This window comes from Dissoconium aciculare, assembly GCF_010015565.1.
Source record: "Dissoconium aciculare CBS 342.82 unplaced genomic scaffold K489scaffold_7, whole genome shotgun sequence".
Taxonomy (NCBI): Eukaryota; Fungi; Ascomycota; class Dothideomycetes; order Mycosphaerellales; family Dissoconiaceae; genus Dissoconium; species Dissoconium aciculare.
In genome coordinates this window covers 823,750-845,446 of record NW_022984957.1, presented here as the reverse complement: position 1 = coordinate 845,446, position 21,697 = coordinate 823,750, and the positions used below count along the sequence as shown (strand labels likewise).

The 21,697-nt window shown below is 53.8% G+C and overlaps 7 protein-coding genes across 7 annotated transcripts; 5 read left to right on the top strand and 2 right to left on the bottom strand.

Moving 5' to 3' along the window:
- Positions 1-2,370: 2,370 nt before the first annotated feature.
- On the top strand, positions 2,371-3,075 carry K489DRAFT_380948 (uncharacterized protein). Its single transcript, XM_033604992.1, has one exon. It carries the CDS (start codon positions 2,726-2,728, stop codon positions 3,053-3,055), a length of 330 nt encoding a protein of 109 aa, XP_033459241.1. The 5' UTR covers positions 2,371-2,725; the 3' UTR covers positions 3,056-3,075.
- Positions 3,076-3,302: 227 nt separating this feature from the next.
- K489DRAFT_358231 (major facilitator superfamily transporter) lies at positions 3,303-5,685 on the top strand (the record flags this gene model as incomplete). The annotated part of the gene is made up of 4 exons (XM_033602576.1): positions 3,303-4,646; positions 4,730-4,967; positions 5,080-5,469; positions 5,526-5,685. Exons 1-4 carry the CDS (start codon positions 3,740-3,742, stop codon positions 5,683-5,685), a joined length of 1,695 nt encoding a protein of 564 aa, XP_033459240.1. The 5' UTR covers positions 3,303-3,739.
- Positions 5,686-6,251: 566 nt separating this feature from the next.
- Positions 6,252-11,799, bottom strand: K489DRAFT_380947 (uncharacterized protein). The gene has a single exon (XM_033604991.1). The coding sequence runs from the start codon at positions 11,585-11,587 to the stop codon at positions 6,659-6,661; it is 4,929 nt and encodes a 1,642-aa protein (XP_033459239.1). The 5' UTR covers positions 11,588-11,799; the 3' UTR covers positions 6,252-6,658.
- Positions 11,800-13,010: 1,211 nt separating this feature from the next.
- On the top strand, positions 13,011-13,500 carry K489DRAFT_235670 (uncharacterized protein). Its single transcript, XM_033599847.1, has one exon. It carries the CDS (start codon positions 13,142-13,144, stop codon positions 13,439-13,441), a length of 300 nt encoding a protein of 99 aa, XP_033459238.1. The 5' UTR covers positions 13,011-13,141; the 3' UTR covers positions 13,442-13,500.
- A 1,265-nt stretch (positions 13,501-14,765) lies between these two features.
- On the top strand, positions 14,766-18,215 carry K489DRAFT_432050 (uncharacterized protein). The gene is made up of 2 exons (XM_033608471.1): positions 14,766-15,232; positions 15,330-18,215. The coding sequence occupies exons 1-2, from the start codon at positions 15,197-15,199 to the stop codon at positions 17,742-17,744; spliced, it is 2,451 nt and encodes an 816-aa protein (XP_033459237.1). The 5' UTR covers positions 14,766-15,196; the 3' UTR covers positions 17,745-18,215.
- A 358-nt stretch (positions 18,216-18,573) lies between these two features.
- Positions 18,574-19,830, top strand: K489DRAFT_235521 (uncharacterized protein). Its single transcript, XM_033599846.1, has one exon. The coding sequence runs from the start codon at positions 19,041-19,043 to the stop codon at positions 19,764-19,766; it is 726 nt and encodes a 241-aa protein (XP_033459236.1). The 5' UTR covers positions 18,574-19,040; the 3' UTR covers positions 19,767-19,830.
- A 65-nt stretch (positions 19,831-19,895) lies between these two features.
- K489DRAFT_320288 (uncharacterized protein) lies at positions 19,896-21,357 on the bottom strand (the record flags this gene model as incomplete). Its single annotated transcript, XM_033601448.1, has 4 exons — positions 19,896-20,802; positions 20,878-20,982; positions 21,039-21,057; positions 21,159-21,357. 4 exons carry the CDS (start codon positions 21,355-21,357, stop codon positions 19,896-19,898), a joined length of 1,230 nt encoding a protein of 409 aa, XP_033459235.1.
- Between the last annotated feature and the right edge of the window lie 340 nt (positions 21,358-21,697).

Here is a 21,697-nt window from a genome sequence, read left to right as displayed (position 1 = left end):
GCCTTGTGCCCGCTCGGCGCCGCGCGCGTGTGTGCGTGTGCGTGCCGAGCAAGAATCACGTCAAGCTCAGCTGAGGACGAGGTAAGCACTCCTCTGTTGTTGGTTGCTGCAGCTGCGTGGCCCGGAGAGATTGCCTATTGTTGGATCGAGCCAGAGTAATGCGCACGACTCTGTAGTGATGTGGTGTGCTCGTTAAATCCGTCCGTGGAGGATCGCCCCAGCTACTCTCGTCGTTATCGTGTTGGGATCAATCATGGTACCGTGGTATTCAGATATTTTTAGTTGAGAGACTTCTTGTGCAGCGGGACACCATTGACTTCTTTCATGAGGAACACGCCCATATTCCCAACGCATGATATGTTGGCATTCGTGCATGGCTATCGCGTGTCCCGGCGGACACACAGTTTCTAATTCCGCAAACCCTGTGCCGTGCGTACTCAGCACTCTGTGTGACTGTGAGACAGTCGTCTCGGTCATTACATGCCGCGGCGTGTGCAGACCCAATGAACAGTTCGCCCTGATCGCATGATGTCTGAACTTCGGAATGACGAAGCACACGCTGAAGCCTTCCAAGCTGGAGGTTCCCAGGGTTGTGATTTCGGAGTCCTTGAAGGCACGGGCGGATAATCATTGCGGGACTCTTGGACATTGCGGGGGAGAATTGGCACGAGCTGCGATCTGTTCACGCAACAGCTGGGGAAAATCGTTCGATGCAAGCCCTGGAGTTTGGAATTGCGGAGGAAGGCTCTAGTGTCCCATTGAATCCGGGCGGGCGCGCCCAACCTTGGAAGGCTTGGAAGGTGGAAACTCGACACGGAAATCCGCCAGATCCTCGCTGACATCCCGCTAATGCAGTTGGACGCACAGGGAGAGAGGCCTCTGAAGGGGCGACTGTCGATTCACCTTCGTGCCGTGCCGCAATATGTACATGAATATATGTATCGCATGGCTCGGCAGAAATACACGATTGACAGCAGGCCTAACCCCAGGCCGAGACGTGGATTCCGCCACGCGCCGGGAGAGGAGATACCTGCCAAGCGCCAAAGAGAAGAAACCACCGAGGCTGCCAGCCTCTCCGGCGGGCTCTGTCACACGAATTGTGTGCAGCCAAGCGCTGGAGGGAGGATGCGATAAGCGACGAGGGGAAGGCGGACCAGATCAATGATGCAGCACCGTCCCACAGTCTGGTCGATCCGATTCCCTGATTGTTCCTGTCCTGCCCGAACGTGCCGAAGTCAAGTCGAATGGTGGAGACACTCAGCAGTGCAAACACAAGCCCGGAGTTCTCGTTCAGAATGTTGGAAGTACTGATACGTACACCAACACGAACGGGTGACTCGCATGGTGTGGCAGACAGTACGATATACATCACATTGAGCACGATACGTCCAACCACGCGGCAGAAGAAGTCAACGTCAGGCGTTCACACACGGATCGCAGATACATTGTACTTCTGCAAAGCGGCTTGCGCCTATCCTGGGCCAACAACCACACACATCGTGACGCTGAGGGCAAATTTCACATAATAGTGGTGGCGCAGTCCGCCCATGAGGATCCCAAAGCACCACTACTTCGTCATGTGTAGGATTGTTCGGGAAGAACGTGATCGTGTTGTTCCAAGGCGCCCCGAGTCAGGCTCTCCCTCGAGCTGCCGCTCTGGTCGAATGCCAAGCAGAGTAGGTGAGGATGCTTGAGGGAGTGCAGCTCAGTCGCCAAGTTGCACATGATAGTAATTTTCAATTGACCGAGGAGCTTCTCCACACTGCACTCCATCTCGATATTCTTAGTTGACGGGACGAGTACTGCAGGTTGTGCCGCTAAGGATGTGTCGAATGTTTTCCGGAAGCATGTCGCTGGTGTGTCAGCATGTAGATTGCGAGGAGATGAGACCCGGGGTGGTCTGCGTGGTGCATCCCGGTCAGGCTGTTTGACGCAAAACGTATGCGGTCGTCACATCGCATGGTCTCACTGATAACATTCATGACGCGCCCTTGCGATGATGGAAACAAGTCTGACAGACTGGATAAAGAATCCGCCACGAACGAACTTCACGTCATAACCTGTGTTGAAAGACATCGGCAGATTGCTAGTGACAAGGGTCTTCGCGAGGCCATTCAGAGAGGTTCGATCTCACGGCCGACGCGCGTCTGTTCTGGAAAAGCTGCAGTGGTTCCCGCCGGATGAAAGATTCGATCCCAGCCGAGGACCCTTTCTCTCTGCTCGTCACGAAGCGACCGTAGGAACCTTGCATAGGGAAGACGCGAGATATCTATGACACGGCACACTTGGAATCTGTTCCTCGTGATGAAGATGCTTGCAATTTGCATGATAGAAGGGGAGGTGGCTGTTTCACGAAGATTCAATGTACGACTGTCGATGAGAATTTATCTTGCAGTGGTGGGTCAATCCCGGTCTGGACTCGTGTCATGATTAATGAGATTGTTGCAATATCAATCTCACAATTGTCGCCGCCGTTGCCACTATGCTTCATCTACCAGTACTACCGTTGCCCGGTTGTGCCTCTAGCGACCTCAAGCCTCGGCTGTCCGAGATGAATGGACTGGGGTGACGGCACGTTTCCTGTCTGTCCCTCCGCTTTTTCTCACCGTATGCGGCTCTCTCTTCTCCCTCTTCTCTCCCTCTCGTGCCACTGTGTACCTCTTCACACCCGCACACTCACACGCTCCCATCACACCACACATAACACATCCATACATCTACACATATGCACCCGCGCATACGCTCTCAAGCTGTGTGCCTGTGTCCTTTGTATCTTTCTGCGTCTCCTGTTCCTGTCATTGGGCCCCTCCCGCCCGCAGTGTTACCATCACTTCAGGTCGACCACCGGAAAAGTCCACTCTGTTCTGCTCTTGCTCCGACGGGGGTGGGACATGCCGATAATATTCCGTATGAAACTTGTGATGATTCGATGGCGTCGTCTGTCACACCCTCGTCCGAATGCCTTAGCCGGTCGATCGCCCAGGTCCTGATGAGTCATGATGAAGACAGAGTAGCGAGCGGCTTGGCGGATGTCTCGCAATCCTCCTCTGCTTGATTGAGAAATTTAGATTCGAGTAGTGGAAATCGTGTTTGGAGGGTTGGACGTGGTCGCCAAGTTGCATAGTTCGGACTAGCGACGAGAAGGGCTTAGCTGATGGAGTACTGCACACCCTCTCCTGGAACAAGGTTGTCCGAACGCGTTGAAATGAGATTTGCACGATTGGTAACATGACCCATCGCTGCCGTGCTAAGGAAAGCAGTGAATTGGACGGCTGAGGGAAAACAAAGGGTGGCACTCGGTGGTGAGCCCGTCTCGGGATCTCCCACCAGTGATGCCATGAGAGAGTGACATGACAGGATTGATCAATCGTCACCCTTTTTTTCCCTCGTCCCTCCCTCTGCCACGGCCATGCACTTGTTCTGGCGCCACCGCTCTTGGTTCTCGCTCTAGACACCACTTCCAAGAGCCCGTCTTCCTCGACGTCGGCATCTTGCATTCGTCCCTTCTCTTTGCCATTGTACATGTTCCGGTACATATCATAACTGCGACATCCGGGTGCTTGCCCGACCACGTTCCTTCTCTTCATTTCTGTTCTCATCATCTTCCATCGACACCTTTGGAGCGACGACCCTTTTTCACCAGGGACCGTCGAGTTTATTCGTTCTCACGCTCGTCGCCATCGCCGCCTGAGCAGAGAGGACATCACCAACCCACATCTCTCCCTCACCCACCATCATCATGGCTGCCATGGGCCTTGGTGCCATGGACAAGAACGAGCTTGCCAGGATCGAGACCGCCGAGGGCAGTTTCCAGGACAGGAACAGTGGCCAAGATGAAAACACGTTCAACCTCGAGCACGCTGCCACATTCCAGACGACCTTCGACCCAGTAGCAGAGGGCAAGCTCTACCAAGATGGCCAGCTTATCGTCATGCCTGCAGCGACCCGCGATCCGAAGGACCCCATGAACCTCCCACTCAACCGCCGTATTCTGGGTGTCTTCTGTCTCTCGTTCTTTGGCGCTCTGGCTGCTTCCGCTGAGATCATCTTGGGAGCCTGCCTGCCTGTCTTCGCTCTCGAATACGCTGGCATTGACCCTGCCAAGTACATCCTGGCAATCACACCCTTCCCCATCGGTTTCAACCCATTGGCCACACTCAACATGTTCCCAAACGCCGCACCTATCTTCGAGGTCTACCTTTTGGGTGCTCTTCCGCTGCTCATGATCGGTGTCTGCAACTTGTTCTTCATCCCACTCGCCATTTCCATGGGCCGTCGTCCGGTCCTGCTCATTACCGGCTTGATCGCCCTTGGTGGTATCGTCTGGGCTGGTGAGAGCCGATCGCTGCAATCTCACATTGCTGCCCGTTGTGTTCAGGCCGTCGGAGCTGGAACTGTCGAATCTCTGATCCCATTCATCATTCAGGACATGATTCCCGTCCACCAGCGAAACACTTGGATTTCCGCCGCGTTCGCCGCTCAGGGTGTCATCATCATTGCCGTCGGTTTCGCCGCACCCACCATCATCGTGCACCTCAGCTGGCGATGGGTGTACTTCGTCACCGCTATTGCCGGCGCTGTGTTCTTGGTTGGAGTATTTTTGTTCATGCCCGAGACGCGCTGGCCTCGTACTCGTGCCGAGATGAGTAAGTTCCAAATGCGGACATTGTTGTCCATCCCGTCGCGACATGCATACATTGTACTGACCGTGAGCCCTCTCGTTTCACAGATGGTATTCCCCGTGATGACGCCAACATCGAATACACTCCACGAACCTGGAAATTGGACCTTGCTGTCAAGGTCGGCAAGACCGACTGGAAGAAGGGCTGGAACGCTTTTGTCGACACACTGCGCGTCTTCTTCTACCCACAGGTCTTCTTCGTCACTATGTTCAACGGTGCTATGATCTCAAGCGCTTTCTCAGCCAGTTACGTCGCTGCGCCGGCGTTGCTCACCAGCCCCTGGGCGTAAGTCATCACTTCTCTACCTGATAGACCAAGATTGTTCGCACACATGCGTCAATTTGGCTACCTTGTTGAAAATCTTCTCGCTCGACTTGGCTAACACGTTTGATCGCAGATGGAACTTCCTCAACTTGGGTTACTCACTCGTCGCCGTGCTCGTCGCCGCTCTTCTTGTTGGATTTGTCACTGGCGGATTGGCCGATGTCCTGGCCAACAGCGTTGCTAAGAAGCGTGGAACTCGTGTCCCTGAGAACCAGCTGATCAACCTGATCTTGCCCGGTATTCTTGGCATCCTTGGCACCGTTCTCTTCGGCATTGCAGGAAATGACCCGCAGAAGTACCACTGGATTGTCTTCCTCCTCGGATTGGGTTTCATGGCCTTCGGTTTCCTCGGCACCAGCGCCATCGGTACCGTCTACGTCCTTGAGTGCTACCCTCACCTTGCGGGCCCCGCCCTCGTCTCAATCGCCTCCTTCCGTTTCATCATCGCCTTCCTGTTGACCCTGTACGTTGCGACCCCCGATTGCTTTTCGTACGAAACTGTGACTAATGACTTTCTAGTTACGGAGTCGACTTCATTCTCTGGTACGGATATGCCGTCACCTTCGCTGGAATCTACGGTTCGATCATTGCAGGCTTCATGCTTCTGCTACCTCTAGTCTACATCTACGGACCGGCATGGCGCCGCCGCTGGCCCGCCACCAAGTACGGCGACCAATAGAGAAAGAGACGCTACGAGGAGGGAAAGCTTTGAGACACTTGCATTTTATCATCAAAAGGATGTGGACATCTTCCATAGTTACCATATATCGACTTGAAACTTTTTGAATATTGAAATTTCTACCATTGTTTCTGCAAGTCCACTTCCCGGTCTGTTTTCATGTTCTTGGTAAGACTGAGATCGTACCCGACACACGTAACACGGCATGCGGCGGAACCGGTTCACTGACTGTATGACAACCCGGGCGGACTTCATCTGCACATTCCCACGCCGTGCAGTATCTCAGCCAGATTCACCCCAGTCCACACCAGACAGCGTCAATAGTCGTACACCACGTTGTAAGTCGACTTCGACGGATGTCACCGCCACCATCCCAAAGCACGAAATCAAACAAGACATGACTTTTACCGGAGAAAATGGAGGCCCACCATTCTCTCGATGCTAGGTAATTTGGAGAGTTTTTGGACCACCGAGATGGATTTTGATCCGCGCAAGACCCCGGAGGAGAGGGGGGGGGGGGAGGGAGGCTCTTCACGTGACGACCGAAACACGCGGGATGGAAAATAGAGGGGAAGTGATGTATTGAGATTCCTTCCGCTAGACAGCAAAGTGATACGGGAAACCTCAGCACGATGTCGTTTCTCATGAACAGCCGTTGCCGGAACTGGTGACACGCTCTGCCGGTCTAGACTCTTATTGCCGGGCGAGAGCGAGACAAACGCGAGGACTCCTATGAAACGATGTCCTGTACCCTTGCGCATGAACCACGTCAATGGGAAACATAGCCAAGCTGAAAGTGTCGTCACACGAAAAGCGCTTTTGCCCTTTCTATACAGTTGAAGTCATAGCAAACTCTATTTACACATACAGCTCCCGACGAGGAGTCCAGGGTGTGATGAGGGAAGAAGGTGGTGGGGATTGGAAGGCGTTGTGGGATGTGGATTGAGGATGGAAAAGGTGGGTTCAGGAAGGACTAGATCTGGCTGAGGCGCCAAAGCTCCATGTCATCGATGGGGGTCATCATGGCTTGTTCATCGTCATCGTCATCGTCGTCTTCGTCGCTGTCTTCGTCGCTGTTTCTGCCATCCTCGCTGTGCTGCGCGAACCGATGTGGCGCAGCGGTTGACGTGCCGGTCGTGAGGTGCTGAGGATGGACGGACGACGATGCCGTTCGGGGACGATTCGCGGTCAGGCCGTCGTCAGCATCGGAGTCGGAGTCGGATTCAGCAGGGGATTCCTCTTCCTGTGGCGAGCTGCGTGATGTCGTGGTGGCGGATCGAAACTGTTGCGAAAGCACAGGGCCGAGCACGGTCTGCCGCTTCCGTGCGGCAGCATTGCTTTCAGTGGGCGAGCCGGTCAATGAATCAAAGTATTGCTCCTCGTTTGCGTCTTCGTCGGCTTTCATCGCCATGGCAGTAGAGGCAAACGTTGCGGCGACCTCGGCGTCTTCTCTAAAGCCGTCGGACCTCGCTCCGTCATCTGATCCTTCGTCATAGAAACTGCCTCTGACGCTCAGGGATCCCGCACGGCCATCGTGCTCTTTGCCCTCTGTGGCGGCGACAGCGGCCGCAGCAGCGGCATTGGACGATGTAAGTGATTCGCGATCGTGTTCTCGACCATATGCCTCGCGCCGCAGGCGCATGCGCTCCCAATCGCCACCGAATTGCACAACAGACGCTTGTTTGCCGTGCAGGATGAAGCGAGGTTTGTCGCGGGTGAGTCCAGGGGTAGCCTGTGCAGCAGCCTGTGCAGCCTGTGCAGCGGCGACAGTGGCATCGCTTTCGGCATCGCCTTCTTTGTCGTCCGAGCCAGCGGTAACGCTAGCGTTGCTCCCAGGCACAACAGAGCGAAGGGTACTGTCGCTGTCACGCCCACGGCGATGCTTGTGCGCGCTGTTGTGGACATGTGAATCGCGAAGGGTCTTGTGGAGACTGCGGCGGACAGCTCCACCTGTGGACAGCCTACTTTGATGTTGTGGCCGACTCGCACTTGAGTTGGTCAAGGTGTCGGCGGGTGAGACACCTGCCATGGCCGTCTGATTGATGGAGGGTGGCGGCGTCGATTCGGGCGAAAGAGCCGCACGAGCAAGCCGCTCCACCTCCTTGGCTTCGAAGCTTGAGATAGTGGGACGGATGCTCTGAGGGCTGGTCGTCACGTCTGTGGAAATGCGAGACAAAGTGCGAGTGATCGAAGGCGCGGTGGGCTTTGCCTTGGTTCCTGCATTGGCCGGCCCGTAGGAGGACACCGACTGCTGAGTTGTACTGGCGATTGATGGCCGTTTTTGGTGCTCAAACAGGCTGTCTGACTCAAGGTTAAGTGGCGGCAGTTGCCAGATACCATCCCGAGTGGGAGTCGTCAGCGTTGACTCCGAAGGTGTTCGGAAGACATCAGATGTCATCCAGTCGTCAATGGAGGTGCTCCGAGAAGCCGCAGAAAGCGATTGAAGCGATTGTGGGCTCTTGCCAAGACTGGCACCGTCTTGGAAGGAGCTGAAACGAGGTACTAGTGTCGGCCTTTCTGCGCGTAGATCGCTCGTCTGCACCGAAAGCTGGCGCGAGAGCTGCGTGTCATATGGACCCCGAGTACCTGCGCTGATCTCACTCGTTTCCAAGACCCTCGTTGAGACAGGCTCGTTTGCGCTTCGCTGCAGCTGCTGCCTTTGTAGCGTATTCGATCGTGAAACGGCATCCACGGCCTCGGCATCGCCCTTCTCATCAACGCGGTCTAGCTTGAGATCGAGCGATAGGAATTCCATCTGCGCCTTGAGTCGCCAGATGTCCCGTCGCAGCCACGTAAGACTCGCGTCTGTCTGAGCAGCTGCGTGAACGACATCCTCGCGGCTTTTGGGTGGAATAGGAGCCAGGACGAGTAGATGACGACCATTGCGTAGTAGTCCATCAAGACGCTGATTGGCGTCCCCGAGTTCCGCCTCGATCTCGCTCATTTTTTGAACAATAATTTGTCTCCGAGCTGCCATCACTTGACGTTGCAATTGTGGGCTCAATCCGCGATTCAACGTGACAATCGACTCACTGAGCGCAGCGCTCGCCTCTGCTTGCTTGTCTCCGTCGGTTTCTTCGGCCTGTCTTTCACTCAATTGTTGAGCGGCCTTGGATCGCGCATCGTCATCGTTGTTGCCTATCATACCGCGAATGCGCACACCGGCGGCACGGAACGCTGCAGCGTAATTGATCAAGCCAAGCCAATCATTGAGCTCAGACTCATTGTCTGCCAGGAAAACCTCTTCCTGTCCATTCATCCTCACAAATGTAAACGCATGCTTGTGTCGCGTGTACGTCGAGTCGACGAGAGCCACGGCGTGGTCAATTTTCAGAAGCGAGTCAGGTTTGAAGTCTGAAAGCGGTGGCTTGAAGATCACTGGCGTTCGAGACTGTCCAACTCGCTGATGACTTGTGAATTGATGGATGAGCCCCTTGGCCCAATGGACATTTTTGAACAGATAGAGCTGGGAGCCTGTGAGGACAGCGCCCCACTCCGACCACGGGCTACGTGTCTTTTTCTTCTTCGCCGCTTTGCGCCATAGAACACCAACTTTGGTAATCTTGAGATCCACAATTCCCTGCTGTGTCTCTGTCTCGTTGGGATGAAGATTGTTCTGATGATTCTCGTAAGCAGCAGGCCGTGACCGCGCAGAAATGATCTGAAGATGCCCGGTGTGTGTGAATGCCCGCTGAAGATAGTTCATGTCGATCTCACCCGGCGTGCGTGTGAAGTGGTACGGATCCTCCAAGGTCATGCTCTCTTTGATGGGCGGGCGGAGTGTGTCAAGCTTTTGATCAACGAGTAAGTTGTATGGGTCAATCGGACCGGCCGGCTTTTTGCTAATGACCCCATCTGCGCCTGGGATCGCACTTTTGAGCTTTCCTCGTTGCTCGCCGGGCTTGTTGGTGAAGGGGAAGACTTTGTCGCCCGCGACGTCAATATCTTCCTCGTCGTAATGCACGAAGGGAGTATAACAGATGTTGTCATAAAAGCAAGCGAGGATATCATCCGAGACTCCCTGCCCTGATGTGTTTTTGATGTAGTCCTGCTTCTGCATTTTGCGCTTATTGTTCTTATTGAAAGCATCGGTATGCAGCATCATGATGGAGAACGCAATCACATACGCTTGATCGGGAGCAACGAAGATGCCCGGGTTACACTCGTGATATCGATCTGCGAATGCTTGAATAACTCGATCAACCTGTTGAGTCTCCTTTGGCAGCTCTGCTTCGAGTAGGAACTTTCGAAGTGACATGTCGATCGGCTCTCCAAAGAACGGGAAGCGACGCGTGTAGCTTCGCAGCACGGCTTGTGCGAAAGCATCTGCCGATTTCGACAAGATGCCAGCGATCAGGCTGCGTGATACCGCCTCCTCCAGCCGTTCGAGATACTTTCCGGGAGTATCACCTTCTTCTCGTTCGGGAATTATCAGGGCCTCCCGACTGTCGACGAAAGAGTTCGTCTTGCTGAGCCCGCCTGGGGACCCATGCCGTGGAGAATGCGGCTCTGATCCTTGGCGGAACCGCGACAGAGTCAGCAACCCACCGAAGCTCGCTCTGTTCAGTGTTGAGGTTGATGTCCGGCCGCTGGCAGACATCGGTGGCGGCGGAGTTTCTCGATCTTGCGAAGGTCGCCCAAACGAACTAGTGGTAGAAGCACGATCACGCATGCCCAACCGAGTTGGCGGCTGCAAAGGTGACGAGGTAGCGGAATGATGTGATCGTCGTGACGGTTGCCGGAACAAATTCATGCCGGGCTCCGCAAAGGACAGAGAACCTCGCGCCAACGCGACATGAGGCGGAACAGCAGCAGATCGCCGCCGTGATCTACGTGGGCTGCCAACTTCCGTATGTCTCCGCTGCAGCGACGGACTCGTTTTCAGTTCTTCTTCGGCGGTGTGACTGGTTCCGGGCGTATATGAATGTGTGGACAGTGCGCTTGTAGATGCCCGGGGTGTGGAAGGACCCTCTCGTGTCGGCATCGGCGGTCCATTATTGGGCAGTGACGGCCCAGGTACTGGAAAGAGCGAGTTGCGATTTTTGTTGCGTTTGGAAAGCTTGAAAAAAGTGGTATGAGTAGACACGGTGTGGGTCGTGGTGGTCGACGCGTAAATGTCTGCCGAGCTCCCATCAGAGCGAGAAGACTCGGAGAAACGGGGTTCTGTTGCCAGATGCATCACTGGAACGGCGGGCAGGGAGTCCGACTCATCACCATACACGGGAGGCGCAAGATGCTGGCTGGCGCGCAGGTTCATGGTTGAATAGCGATGTAGATCTTCAAGCCCACTCTTGCCCTGTTTCCTCCACCGTAACGACAGGGGCTTGCTTGTCTTTTCCGATCTCTTTTCTTCCATTGAATTCCTCATCCCACGTCCTTGATACGCTGGCGCATGAGCAGACGCTCTCTTAAACCGCGATCCTCGCGCCTGTCGATCCTCTTGTATTGATCCCGAGTCCTGCTCCAGCTCTGGTCTCCCTATACGATTGACCCCATCCATGGTGGGAGCGCTTCTGATGATCGCGGGTACCGGACTCTCGTCTCGGCTGAGGGTGGGCATTGGCGGCGGCGGATCGTCTTCTAAGCGTGCATGCAAGTTGGATTCCGAGAAATTTCGGAATTTCATTATGCTGAAACGTCTCGACTTGGGCCTTCCAGAGGCGTCGTCGGGGTGTAGATTGTGCGCCCGAGGTGAGCCAAAGGCAGCGTAACCATTTTCACTGACTGGTCGTGGAGGCGATGCCGAACGGTCAGGCGCAAGACGGTCTTTGTTGGTGTTGACGGCAGCGGCAGTAGGAGGACGTTGATGAGCAGATCGATTCCGGGTAGAGTCGCTGTTCACAGGATCACGGGCCAATTCGCGGACACTTTTGCGCCGGAAGAGCAGTGGCATTGCCGGCATGCTTGCGCGGTAGGTCGCAGCATTGGGCCACACGGAAGAATGACTTCAGGACTAAACAGCGAATAGAAGGTGGACGGAGGGTAGAAGCCCACGAAAATACTCGGGTCACGAGATGTCCGACTCCAGGTCGTGATGGTGACGGCGGTGGTGGTCGTGAGGATGTGGGCAACGAAGTCGGTAGAGAAGGCGCGTGGTATGATGCAGGTAATCGGGGCTGGCTGGGAAGTGTTGTCAAGGGACGGTGGGGAAGAAACCATCTACAGTAACTGTACAGTGTGCTTCGGCCTGCCAATTACCAGATTGAACATTTTCGTCACCGCCTGGCACTATCCATTCCACTGTCCTCTTATGAATTTATTCCGCTATGTAGAAGGTCTATTCTATGGGTGAGGTCTCGAAGATCATTACTATCATACAGTATCAGGGATGAAACAGCTTGCTACTCTCTAGCACACATGTTTAGTTCCTGGTTAGGAGGATCACATACAGTAGCAGAGAGCAGAATCCCGCGCCGTGTGTGTTTTGCAGCTTTGGCTTGGAACCTTGACACTTCTCTCCTCTCCTCTCCTGACGGCGAACTCGCGCTAAAACTCAAAGAGCATGCATGATATTCATCTGTGCAGATGGAGCATGTTTGCACATCTTGTCAGGCAAGACCATACGCTCTACCGCTCCGACGCCATACACCCGCCCGGTATGGAGGAAGAATACCTAGGTAAGGTAGGAATCCAGCCATCGGTTGTGAATCAGAATTGTACGCCTGATTTCCGGAGTTTATCGTTGTAAGAAAAAAATACTACCTTAGTATTGATAATAAGTAATAAAGTGGCACGCAACCTTGGAATGGATGTACTGTCATCCAGACGTACGGCTGGGCAATGCCTCGCGTCTCCCGCGCCGCTCTCGCCGCGTATGCACTCCTTGGATACTGCAGGTGGTGCGGTGCCCAGGTGGACAGCGATCGCGCTGGGATGGATTCATCTCGCCCCGAACGAGAGTGATATGATCCATGGATGCCCAGGTGGTAGCCCATTCTTTCGCCTGTGCTTTCTAGGCAGGTGGGTGTCAACGAAGAGCAGCGTCTCTCTTCGGCTGTGCCTGCGTTGTCATTGTCAATTTATTCGTCAGTAATAAACGGCGGTGGCACATGTCAACTGCATGCAGGTGTATTGGGTACTTTGCCGAACGTTTGCCATTACCAGCCGTTGTCGCCGTCACGCTCAAGCTCGGATCCGACAAGTGTTGTGCTGACGTTCTCCACCTCCCTTGCGCCCGACGAACACCCATGGACGCGGCGGAACAAACCTTGGAAGGCTTCCAAGGTTCGCTGACGTGAGATTGACAGTTTGCTTCAAGGCTACTCAGGCACTCAGGTTCGCAAGTCCGCGTGACGACTGTCGACCTCTTATAACATCAGACCAACGCCTGGCGGACCGGTTCGATTTCACAATTCATAACCCAGCACACACGTTGTCAAGTCTTGCACGATCAGAGCTCCGCCTTGTTCGATAGGGAGCTTCACGGAATGAATGCCTAGATGGTGAAACAAATCCAATGCTCTCACGTGCACGAAAGGTGAAGCCAACGACAGGGATTGTTTCACTCCGCAGAGTGGCCATCTGGAGAGCAGGAGCGTGCTCTGCATCGATATTAATAGGACCCTCGGCCTCGCTGATGCGTTCGCACTCGGCAGCTCCCTCTACTTGTCTTCGCACTCACCTTATCGATCAAAGCAACGGTCAAGATCACGGTATCGTATGTAGACGTTTCAAGGTTCTCTTGAGCCGAACATCGCCGTGCCACCGTCGAGCGGCGCACAAAGCATATCTTCAGATGAGGAACAGTCAGATATAACACCCATCCACCATTGTAAATTGTCCCTCCAGTCGAATCAACGTCTACGGCGCAGAAAGTGCTGCAAAGCAAGGCTGGCTTTGGAAACATTGATGCGGTAATCGATCACGCGACGCCATCATCGCATCGAGACACGGTTCTCAGCCTGCCAGCCACAGCAAGTCCAAGGGCGCATGTCTCTACGGAAGTGCCCAAGACTCCGGCATGCACGCTGGATAAACGTTGTGTCGGTGTAATAAGTGACTTCTACGCCAAAGACTGGCGCAGAGATCTGACCGAGATCTCCCGATATAGCAGATGGCCCATCCGCACGCGTGCCGCGTTGTTTTGTTATAATTACAGTACAATACATACTTAGATCCAGCTGCGCAGCAATTCGGCATTCTCGGGATGAGTGGACGCACACCCACAGAAGCATGATGTTGTATCTTGACAGAATACACTACGCACGAAAGGTACGGTATGCGCAGGACAGTGACAGACCGTGGCACACGTGAAAGCCATGGTTTTTACAGTCCGTGTCGAGGATCGTGAGGATTCAATGAAACTCCAGGGTTGTCCGACCAATTGCTGGCCGGAGAGTTTGCCTTGGTTGCTAGTCCTGCACCATCGATGGCTTTAGCCCGCTGCATGACCGGGGGAGACGATCTAGAAATGGGCATGAAACTCCCGACCTTCGACGCTATAACAGTAGTCGTCCGCGTCTGGTCTGTTGTCCCTGTTTCAGGTGCCCAGATGCGCATCCAGTCTAAACCTTTGGTGTGCACGCTACGGAGGACATGCAGGTTTTGTTCTGCTGCTGTTGCTGCTGCTGAGAACTGCGCTCCACCACGGGCCATTATTTTTAGAAACTACCACCACCACCTGCATGTTTACCTCTGCTTTGACTCCGAATGAAGCGAGGAAATGTCATCGGACTCTGCCACAGGAAGCCCGAGCCTATCCTACACACTGTGCATGTTATTGCCATTATATATGCATCGTTGACTCGTTGAGGGATGTCCAGGTAATGTTGGCCGCCCGTGTCCCGAAACCCGAACCGATTGGCCATCCATACAGCACGACCGGAGCTCCCGACCTCGTCGTCGCATACGATTGTTTATTAGGTGTGCTGCAGTGTGGACCCGGCTTGCCGGTTGCGTGCGAACCTCTCGCTCAAACCGTCGCGAAGAAGCCAGAACAGAACGTGGCTTGTCCATGCTGCTGCTGCTGCAACAGATCAAATCCTCTCACCCGTACCACGTTTGGGGTGGTGTCTAGCCGGTCACCAATTGCGCAACCCACTGACTCGCCTCGCGCGTTTTATTTCCTGCTGGGATTGGTGTTATTATTGCTCACACCTCAAGTCTTCTCTTCTTTCTACGGACCATCCATTGAAGCAACCCCAGGGATTGTTCATCTGACCATCCGTGCGGTGGTTTCCGGGGCTCCTTCTTCTTTCAAGTTTCGAAATCCCGCTAACAATAAGATCGTCGCTCAGCCCGCTACGCACGGAGCACTTCGGTTCGTCGTTGAGTGACATTCTACAGTCGTTGCAACGACAGTCTCTCATCCCAGCAATTCATCCACTGGCTTGACCGGAGACTCTCTCGTGCTGGACACGATCGCCTAGGAATTACCGTGCAGCCGGTCTGCGAGCGAAGGGTGAAAGGGTCCATCACAGAGCATCGCTGGTCGACTGCAACTCGTCACATCATCCATACGTACGATTGAGATTGACTTGGCTCCACTTGGGAGTCATTGCAATCAGCAAGCATGGGGCGCAAATTCTCGATCGATATACCGAAGCTGGTGAGTCTTCGTACCTCCTATGTCAACGCAACACTTCGACTATGTCGCGCGACCGTACCTTCACGAGCCATTTGGCTGACAGAGTCGTGCCTCACAGAAAATCGGCACCAAGAACGAAGGCAGACCGATCGACGCCTTGACACCCGACTCGCCTCAAACGCCAATTCCGAAAAGCATACTGCAGCTTCCGAGCGACCTTGATGCTGAGCTACGAGCAGCGTGCACATGGGTGGTGGAGAACTATCGGCCGTCGCATGAAGTATGGTCGGAGGCCACGAGACCGGCGTTGAATTATGCCGCCGTCCAGATCGGGCTCACGGCTGCCTTCGCCAACAAGGTAGAGGGAGTTGAGGAACATAGGCTTCGAGGTCTACCCGAATCTGGAAGTAGATACAAGTACAAACCTGATGTCCCAACAGAGGATCTATTTAAGAATGATGGAGAGGCGGCTTCGCAAGTCGAAAATGCTGCTGCAGTCCCTGTCACTGCTGCTCGTGTTGATCAGCTGATGGTCGCGTCACAGCGATCCATGACGGTCACCACACACGCCGACTCTCCTACCCTGTCGAAGCCAGAGTCGGCTCAATCAGACGCCCATGACATCAAAACACAGCCCGCGAAGCCTGTCCGACCCGACCATGGCAGTACTGAGTCACAAGAGACACAGGTGTCAACGCCCGAGAGCGATGCAACAGACAACGCTTGGAACAATGCCTCTACGGGCATCACCTCAGCCGTCATCACACCAGCCTCGAAGCGCACTTCACCATCACATGCTACAGCGTTCGACTTCTCAAATCCACAGAAAGTCGACTCGAACGCCGCGTTGCATGGCCATCGTGTACGCACGGAATTGGAGAAACATAAGAAATTACAAGAGGAGCGCGAAAACATGGCCCACTTGAAGACCAGGGAATTTGCTGCTGCTGTTTCGAACGGCATCTCGGTCTATAAGCCAAGCGGGTCGTCAGAACCCGCTTCGGCTACTTTCACCACTGCACTCCCTGCTCTCTCCAACGCTTCGAGAGAAAACCTTCAGAACTCGCGAGGGCGTGCTCCCGAAGGTAGATGTGTTCCTCACGATAGTAATTCTCCACAAAATACACAGCGCCACCGCTCCCGAAGTCGGAGTGTCACTCGTGCAGTTCGCGAATATTTCCGACCAGGATCATCAGCGGCGGCCACTCGTAGTCGGAAGGCCAGTATGGACTCACAATACCATTCAGCAAGACCAGTGGAACACCAAGAAGGCACTGAGGAATACTGGTCGTCAACCTCGGCCTCGGCACGTCGTGGTCGATGGAACCTGTGGCGCAGCGGAGGGCAAAATCGACAGTACACTACTCCAGATTACAGTCGCCCCTCGAGCGCCACAGGCTTTTTCTCTAGTAGACTGCGAAGCCGCTCGCGCGCCGGTTCGGCTGGGTCGTCAGCACAAGAGCTAGCAAGTGCAAATGATCAACGGAACGACAGCGTGCAAAGAGACGTAGCCGCACAACATCAATTCCACCAAAGGCCACCGAAGCCCGCCATTGACCTCAATCGCGAACTTCCTCCCTTGCCGAGTCTAGATCAGTGGAAATCTGATGACGAAGAAGAGGATTCTACATATCATCCTGGGTTCTCCAACGCATCGACCGCATTCCAGCAACCGTTCGTCAACGAGCCCCTGCTGGATGAGTCTCAGGCAGTCTTTAATGCCATCCTGCCTGCGAACGCATCGTCCCGTCCTCTCTCAACAATATCTATTGCGCCGCGTCCGAAGCGAGTTGCAGAAGTCAGCGAACAAGAAATCTCTCTGACCCCGACATCGGCTTCTCGACGTAGTCTCGATTCGGGAAGTATATTGACGAATGCACTACAACACAGTTCACCTCAACGAACACCCGGCTCTTCAAGGAACAGTCCGCGAGTCGCCACTACCGCCAGCGCACCGTCACCATCTCACAAGAGCAGTAGTCCGGCAGTGTCGATTCGTCACGTCCACTCTGCGTCTGCGGGTGGGTCAGACGGACAATTACAAACAGCGCGTCTTTCTCGTCAAGGTCTCGCCCGGAGCAGTAGTGACGAGGAGACCCGCAGAAAAGAAAATCGTGAGAAGCAAAGACTTAGCCTCAGTCATAGCAAAAGTCACGGGTTATTCTATCGAGATGATGAGGTCCGTCGTCATGACATCGACGTCAACCCACTTCATCGCACAACTGCCGCACAGCGGGTACCGGTGGGGAGCAGGACGGCCCAGCAGCAGCGTTACCACCTCAATCCTCTGCAAAGCCATCCTGTCATGTCTCAGCCGGATCTCCTTCAGCGTGAGGATGTAAAGCAGCAGTATCAACCCGAGCGGACGCCTCCCGATGTCACCGCCGCCATAATCAAAGGCCGGAGAAAATGGTGGGGCCTGCGCGAGGGCAAAGAAAGCCCCAAGCAAGGCCGTGGTCGTTTCTTCTCATCGCCGCCTCCAGTCTCACACGCCCTACGCTCCGTGCAAGTGCCGTGGCAGCAGCGATGCTGATTCTCAGTCGTGTGTCGCAGTCGTGACGTGGCACAAATGGTTCTAGCTGATCGATGTTCCCATCCCCTCTTTTCCTTGTTCCAACGGAGGACTTCTCAATTGCCACGACCGCGCGACCGGTCTGTGCTGCTGAAGCACTTGTCCTCAAGGAGATTTGGCTCTCAAAACAACTCCCTGCCCTCACTTCTTTCCATATCACTCTGAGGAGATTTTTTTTTGCCCAAATTTGGCGTTGCATGACCAAGCGCGTTGAATCGAAAGTTTCAATGGGCGCACTGTCCTTTCACCTAGCATTTTATTTTCCTTTTCCTTGGCTTCTCTTTGGGCTCGACTTCTTTTTTCAATTTCTTTCTTGTTTCTCATTTCTCATCTCTTACAGATACTTTTCTGATACGCATATGTACATGGACTACTGTGACTGTCGTCAACCCCGACGATGGCCAGGAAATGAAGGCTCAATTTATTTCCCCTTTGCTTCTAGATTGGTCCAGGCCTGCAACTACCTCAATCGCTCATCGGTCGCGTGTTCTGCACATGCGAAATTACGTACGACTCGCCTTACTTTCTCTCTTCAGTTGTGAGTGGATATCACCGACGAAGGATGTGAAGAACCGGTCGCGTAGTATCATACGGCGTACGTTTCAATCGTGATTTGCGAATCGCGTTGACCTTTGACTTGAGTCTCATTTTGGTCAATGGAGTGATAGCCAACTTGGACAGCAATTCAAGTCGAGCTCGCACAATTGCCAACGAGACGACACAGAAAGGGAAGCTTTCCAATTAGAAAGGTCACCTGGGCACGTCGCTATTGGAACAGCGCATCAAACGTTGACGTGTTGACGACACGTTTGGACACCACTAGAGTCATGTGTGATCGTTTGCTCTTGGGGGATGTGTTGCCAGTGTTGTGTGACTGACAGCGCACGTCGCTGGCTGCCTGGTCAGAGGACTAACGTGGCAAGTGCGTGTCACCATCATCACCAGTAGCACGTGTGATTTGGCATCTACAGTCTAGATTGAAAAGTGAGCGGAACACACATGTGGAGAAACCGATCAAGCAATTGTATCAATGCCGTGCTGCCTGCCACCAGATTGAGCTGCTCAGCAGTCGAATTCAGATGCATCAGAAGCTCAAAGATCATAGTCCTCATATGCCAACGATCAATTGAACCAGCCCCGAGCTCTAGTCCAGCTCTCACAATCGTAGAACGATCAACTTCCATGCAACCCTTCACATGCAGGTCCACTTGCAAACTTGGAGCAACGCAAGCGACAGCACGCTGACAAGAAACAAACATGTGTCAAACTCGAACCATCCGCTACATCTGTGGTCACCGAGTGGAATTTCGCCTGAGTACATGTCTCGGCAACAAAGTCTACCCACGAGTGATTCCGGACTGCGGGACACGCTCCGGCACACATCCTTCTGGCGATCGTATCAAATGGTCGAATGACGTGATCTGTCATGGCACGTCGACTCTTTGCCTGACATCACAGGCGAATTGCGGGAATTGTCAGGGACTCGCGTCACTGGTGGGCCAGGAGAAAATCCTTCCGAAACCGAGGCGGCGGACAGCAAGGGTCATGTGGGAGCAAGATTGTGTTGATGGCGACGAGGGCGATGGGAGGGGGGAAACTTCGGAGAGTGTCAACGATGCTAGGCAGCACATGCATGAACCGAGCTTGCTCAGGCAAGAGCTGCGACCGGAGGATGTCGTGCTGACATATGAGGAGAACCCGTTTGAGTTTGCGGAGGCTTGGGATCCGAAGACCGCTGATGATCAATGGAATAGGTTTTGGAATGCGCTCCCTGCTGAAGAAGAAGACAGTGAGTTTGATACAGAGGAAGAAGGCTTGAGCAACGAGAACTCTCATATGCTAGCCTGTGATACTGGGTACGAGAGATGGACTGAAGAAGATGGAGGAGAATGGCGTGGGATCGAGAGTGACGCTTTTGGACAGTCGAACTTGTTTCCTGGCTGGATATGCGCCAGCGATGGTAATAAGATTTGTTGCTTTTGATCTTGGTTTTCATATTTATACAAGAAAATCACAGCAGGGAGTGTTGGATCTCCACAAGCATGTCTGCAGGCTCTAAATGATTGACAGGAATCTTGGAGGGCACATCGCCATGAACTTTCGATGAATGAATCAGTCCTCTGTTACTACGCTTCCGTCGGCTTTGGGTCCAGTCCTCGGTTGTCCGGCGCCACCCTCGGCGCGGAAAGTCTCTGCCAGGCCACGCTTAGGATCCTCATCAGGCAATCCTGTTGCTCGTCGAACTTTGAGGACCTCGTTACGAACAGCAAGAGTGACGTCGATGCGGAGCTGCTCAGCCTCAGGCCCATACTTAAGATCCCAGTCGGTGAGCAGACCGGTAGGCGCATCGCCGTCTTGTGGCCAAGCGTTTGCTAGAGCCTGCTTCTCATCGTCGGATGCCGTTGATGAAGGCGTAAGGAACTTTTGTCGCTGCTCCCTTGCACGCGCTTTCAATTCCTGCCAACGTTTCCGGTACGGTTCGAAGACCTTCTCGGTGTCTACCAATTCGCCAAAGTTTATGCTGATGTCGCGGCCCACTCGGGGAAGCGGACGAGGCCACGGCCTCTTGTCATCCATGACATGTTGGGGACCGTCGATCCACATGGGCAGAACATCCGGACAAGGCTCTGCTTCTAGAATCAGGCGAGCGACGCCCCATTTGAAATATCGCATGGCTTTGTCGGGGTGTTGATGGATCATGCCCTCGGGAAAGATGTGGACCCAACTGAAGCGTCGACTAGGGTAGACATCAGGGGCGGGAAATCGATCACTGCCGGTTGTTGTGTATGTCAATTCCGCGGTGGAGAAGGGGTCAGAGCGTGGGAAGCTCTCAGACAGCGGATTACTATTGGACGGACGTGGAGCACCTTCCCAGTTCTCTGGGGCTGTATGGGCGTGAGGGTCACTAAGAAGTCGAATGGCGTGTGACATGGTAGGTTGGAAGAGGCCGCCAAATTTGGAATATGCCGCGCGATGCATTGGAAGAGTATTTCCATACGAGAAGAAGCTCTCCATCAAGCTTTGGGAAAAAGAAGTAACTACGTCAGAACGACACTGCGAAGCAAATTCCATTGCCGTGAAATTTGTGACATACCGGTTCTTGAAACATACATCGTGGCTACCGAGAGCCCACCGCATGTTGTTTGGGTTCCAAAAATAACGATTCGGTAAAACACCCCATATCATGGGATCATCTAGTCTATACTGCTTCAGAAGGGAGTCAGACCAGGACAGGGGCCTGGGCCATATACATACACGCTCACATGGTTCGATACTAGAGCAGAATTGACCGTCAGCCTTATGCATTGCTTTGGCAACATGATCTGGAAGTGTTCTCGATACACCATTCCGCCTCCTTGAACCGGGTAGACTTACCAGTGACCAAACCGCGCGTTCTTTTCGTCTCATCCTTCCTGCTATCGAGGATTTCGAGGAATCTATCAAGACCTTGCGTCTGCGTTCTATTCAATGCGTAAAGAAAACTCCGAGAAAGAAAGCCGACCAATCCGATGTGAATGGCTGAGCTGACACGCCATGGAAGTGATGGCTGATACGGCCGCTCTTGCGCCGCCATGGCGACACCAAGAGCGGTTGACTTTTTACGTCTGCTGCCGCATAAACGAAAGTCGAAAGCCTGCGTGTATCGCGCAGGGTATAGCTGCCGCGTGAAGACCTTGGCGATGAGATGTCTTGTTTAAGGTATAAAAATGAAGGCGATTGTTTATTGTTATAATTTTTGATAATAATCCATGGATTCAAGGAAAGTCCCGACGATCGCGGAGCTCAAACGGTCGCGGGTAGCTTGGAGCCTTCAAATACGTCAGGGATTGCCCTCCGCGTTCTTTTACGTGACGTCGGAGTGGTCAATCTGGGCGAAGAGGCTAGAAACTACACGTGCTATTTGATTGGATTCA

Coding starts and splice junctions, on each gene's coding strand:
- K489DRAFT_380948 (XM_033604992.1), top strand. CDS start 2,726: ATGCACCCGCGCATACGCTCTCAAGCTGTGTGCCTGTGTCCTTTGTAT.
- K489DRAFT_380947 (XM_033604991.1), bottom strand. CDS start 11,587: ATGCCGGCAATGCCACTGCTCTTCCGGCGCAAAAGTGTCCGCGAATTG.
- K489DRAFT_235670 (XM_033599847.1), top strand. CDS start 13,142: ATGCTCTCACGTGCACGAAAGGTGAAGCCAACGACAGGGATTGTTTCA.
- K489DRAFT_432050 (XM_033608471.1), top strand. CDS start 15,197: ATGGGGCGCAAATTCTCGATCGATATACCGAAGCTG. Junction 15,233..15,329: donor CGATCGATATACCGAAGCTG/GTGAGTCTTCGT, acceptor CGTGCCTCACAG/AAAATCGGCACCAAGAACGA.
- K489DRAFT_235521 (XM_033599846.1), top strand. CDS start 19,041: ATGTGTCAAACTCGAACCATCCGCTACATCTGTGGTCACCGAGTGGAA.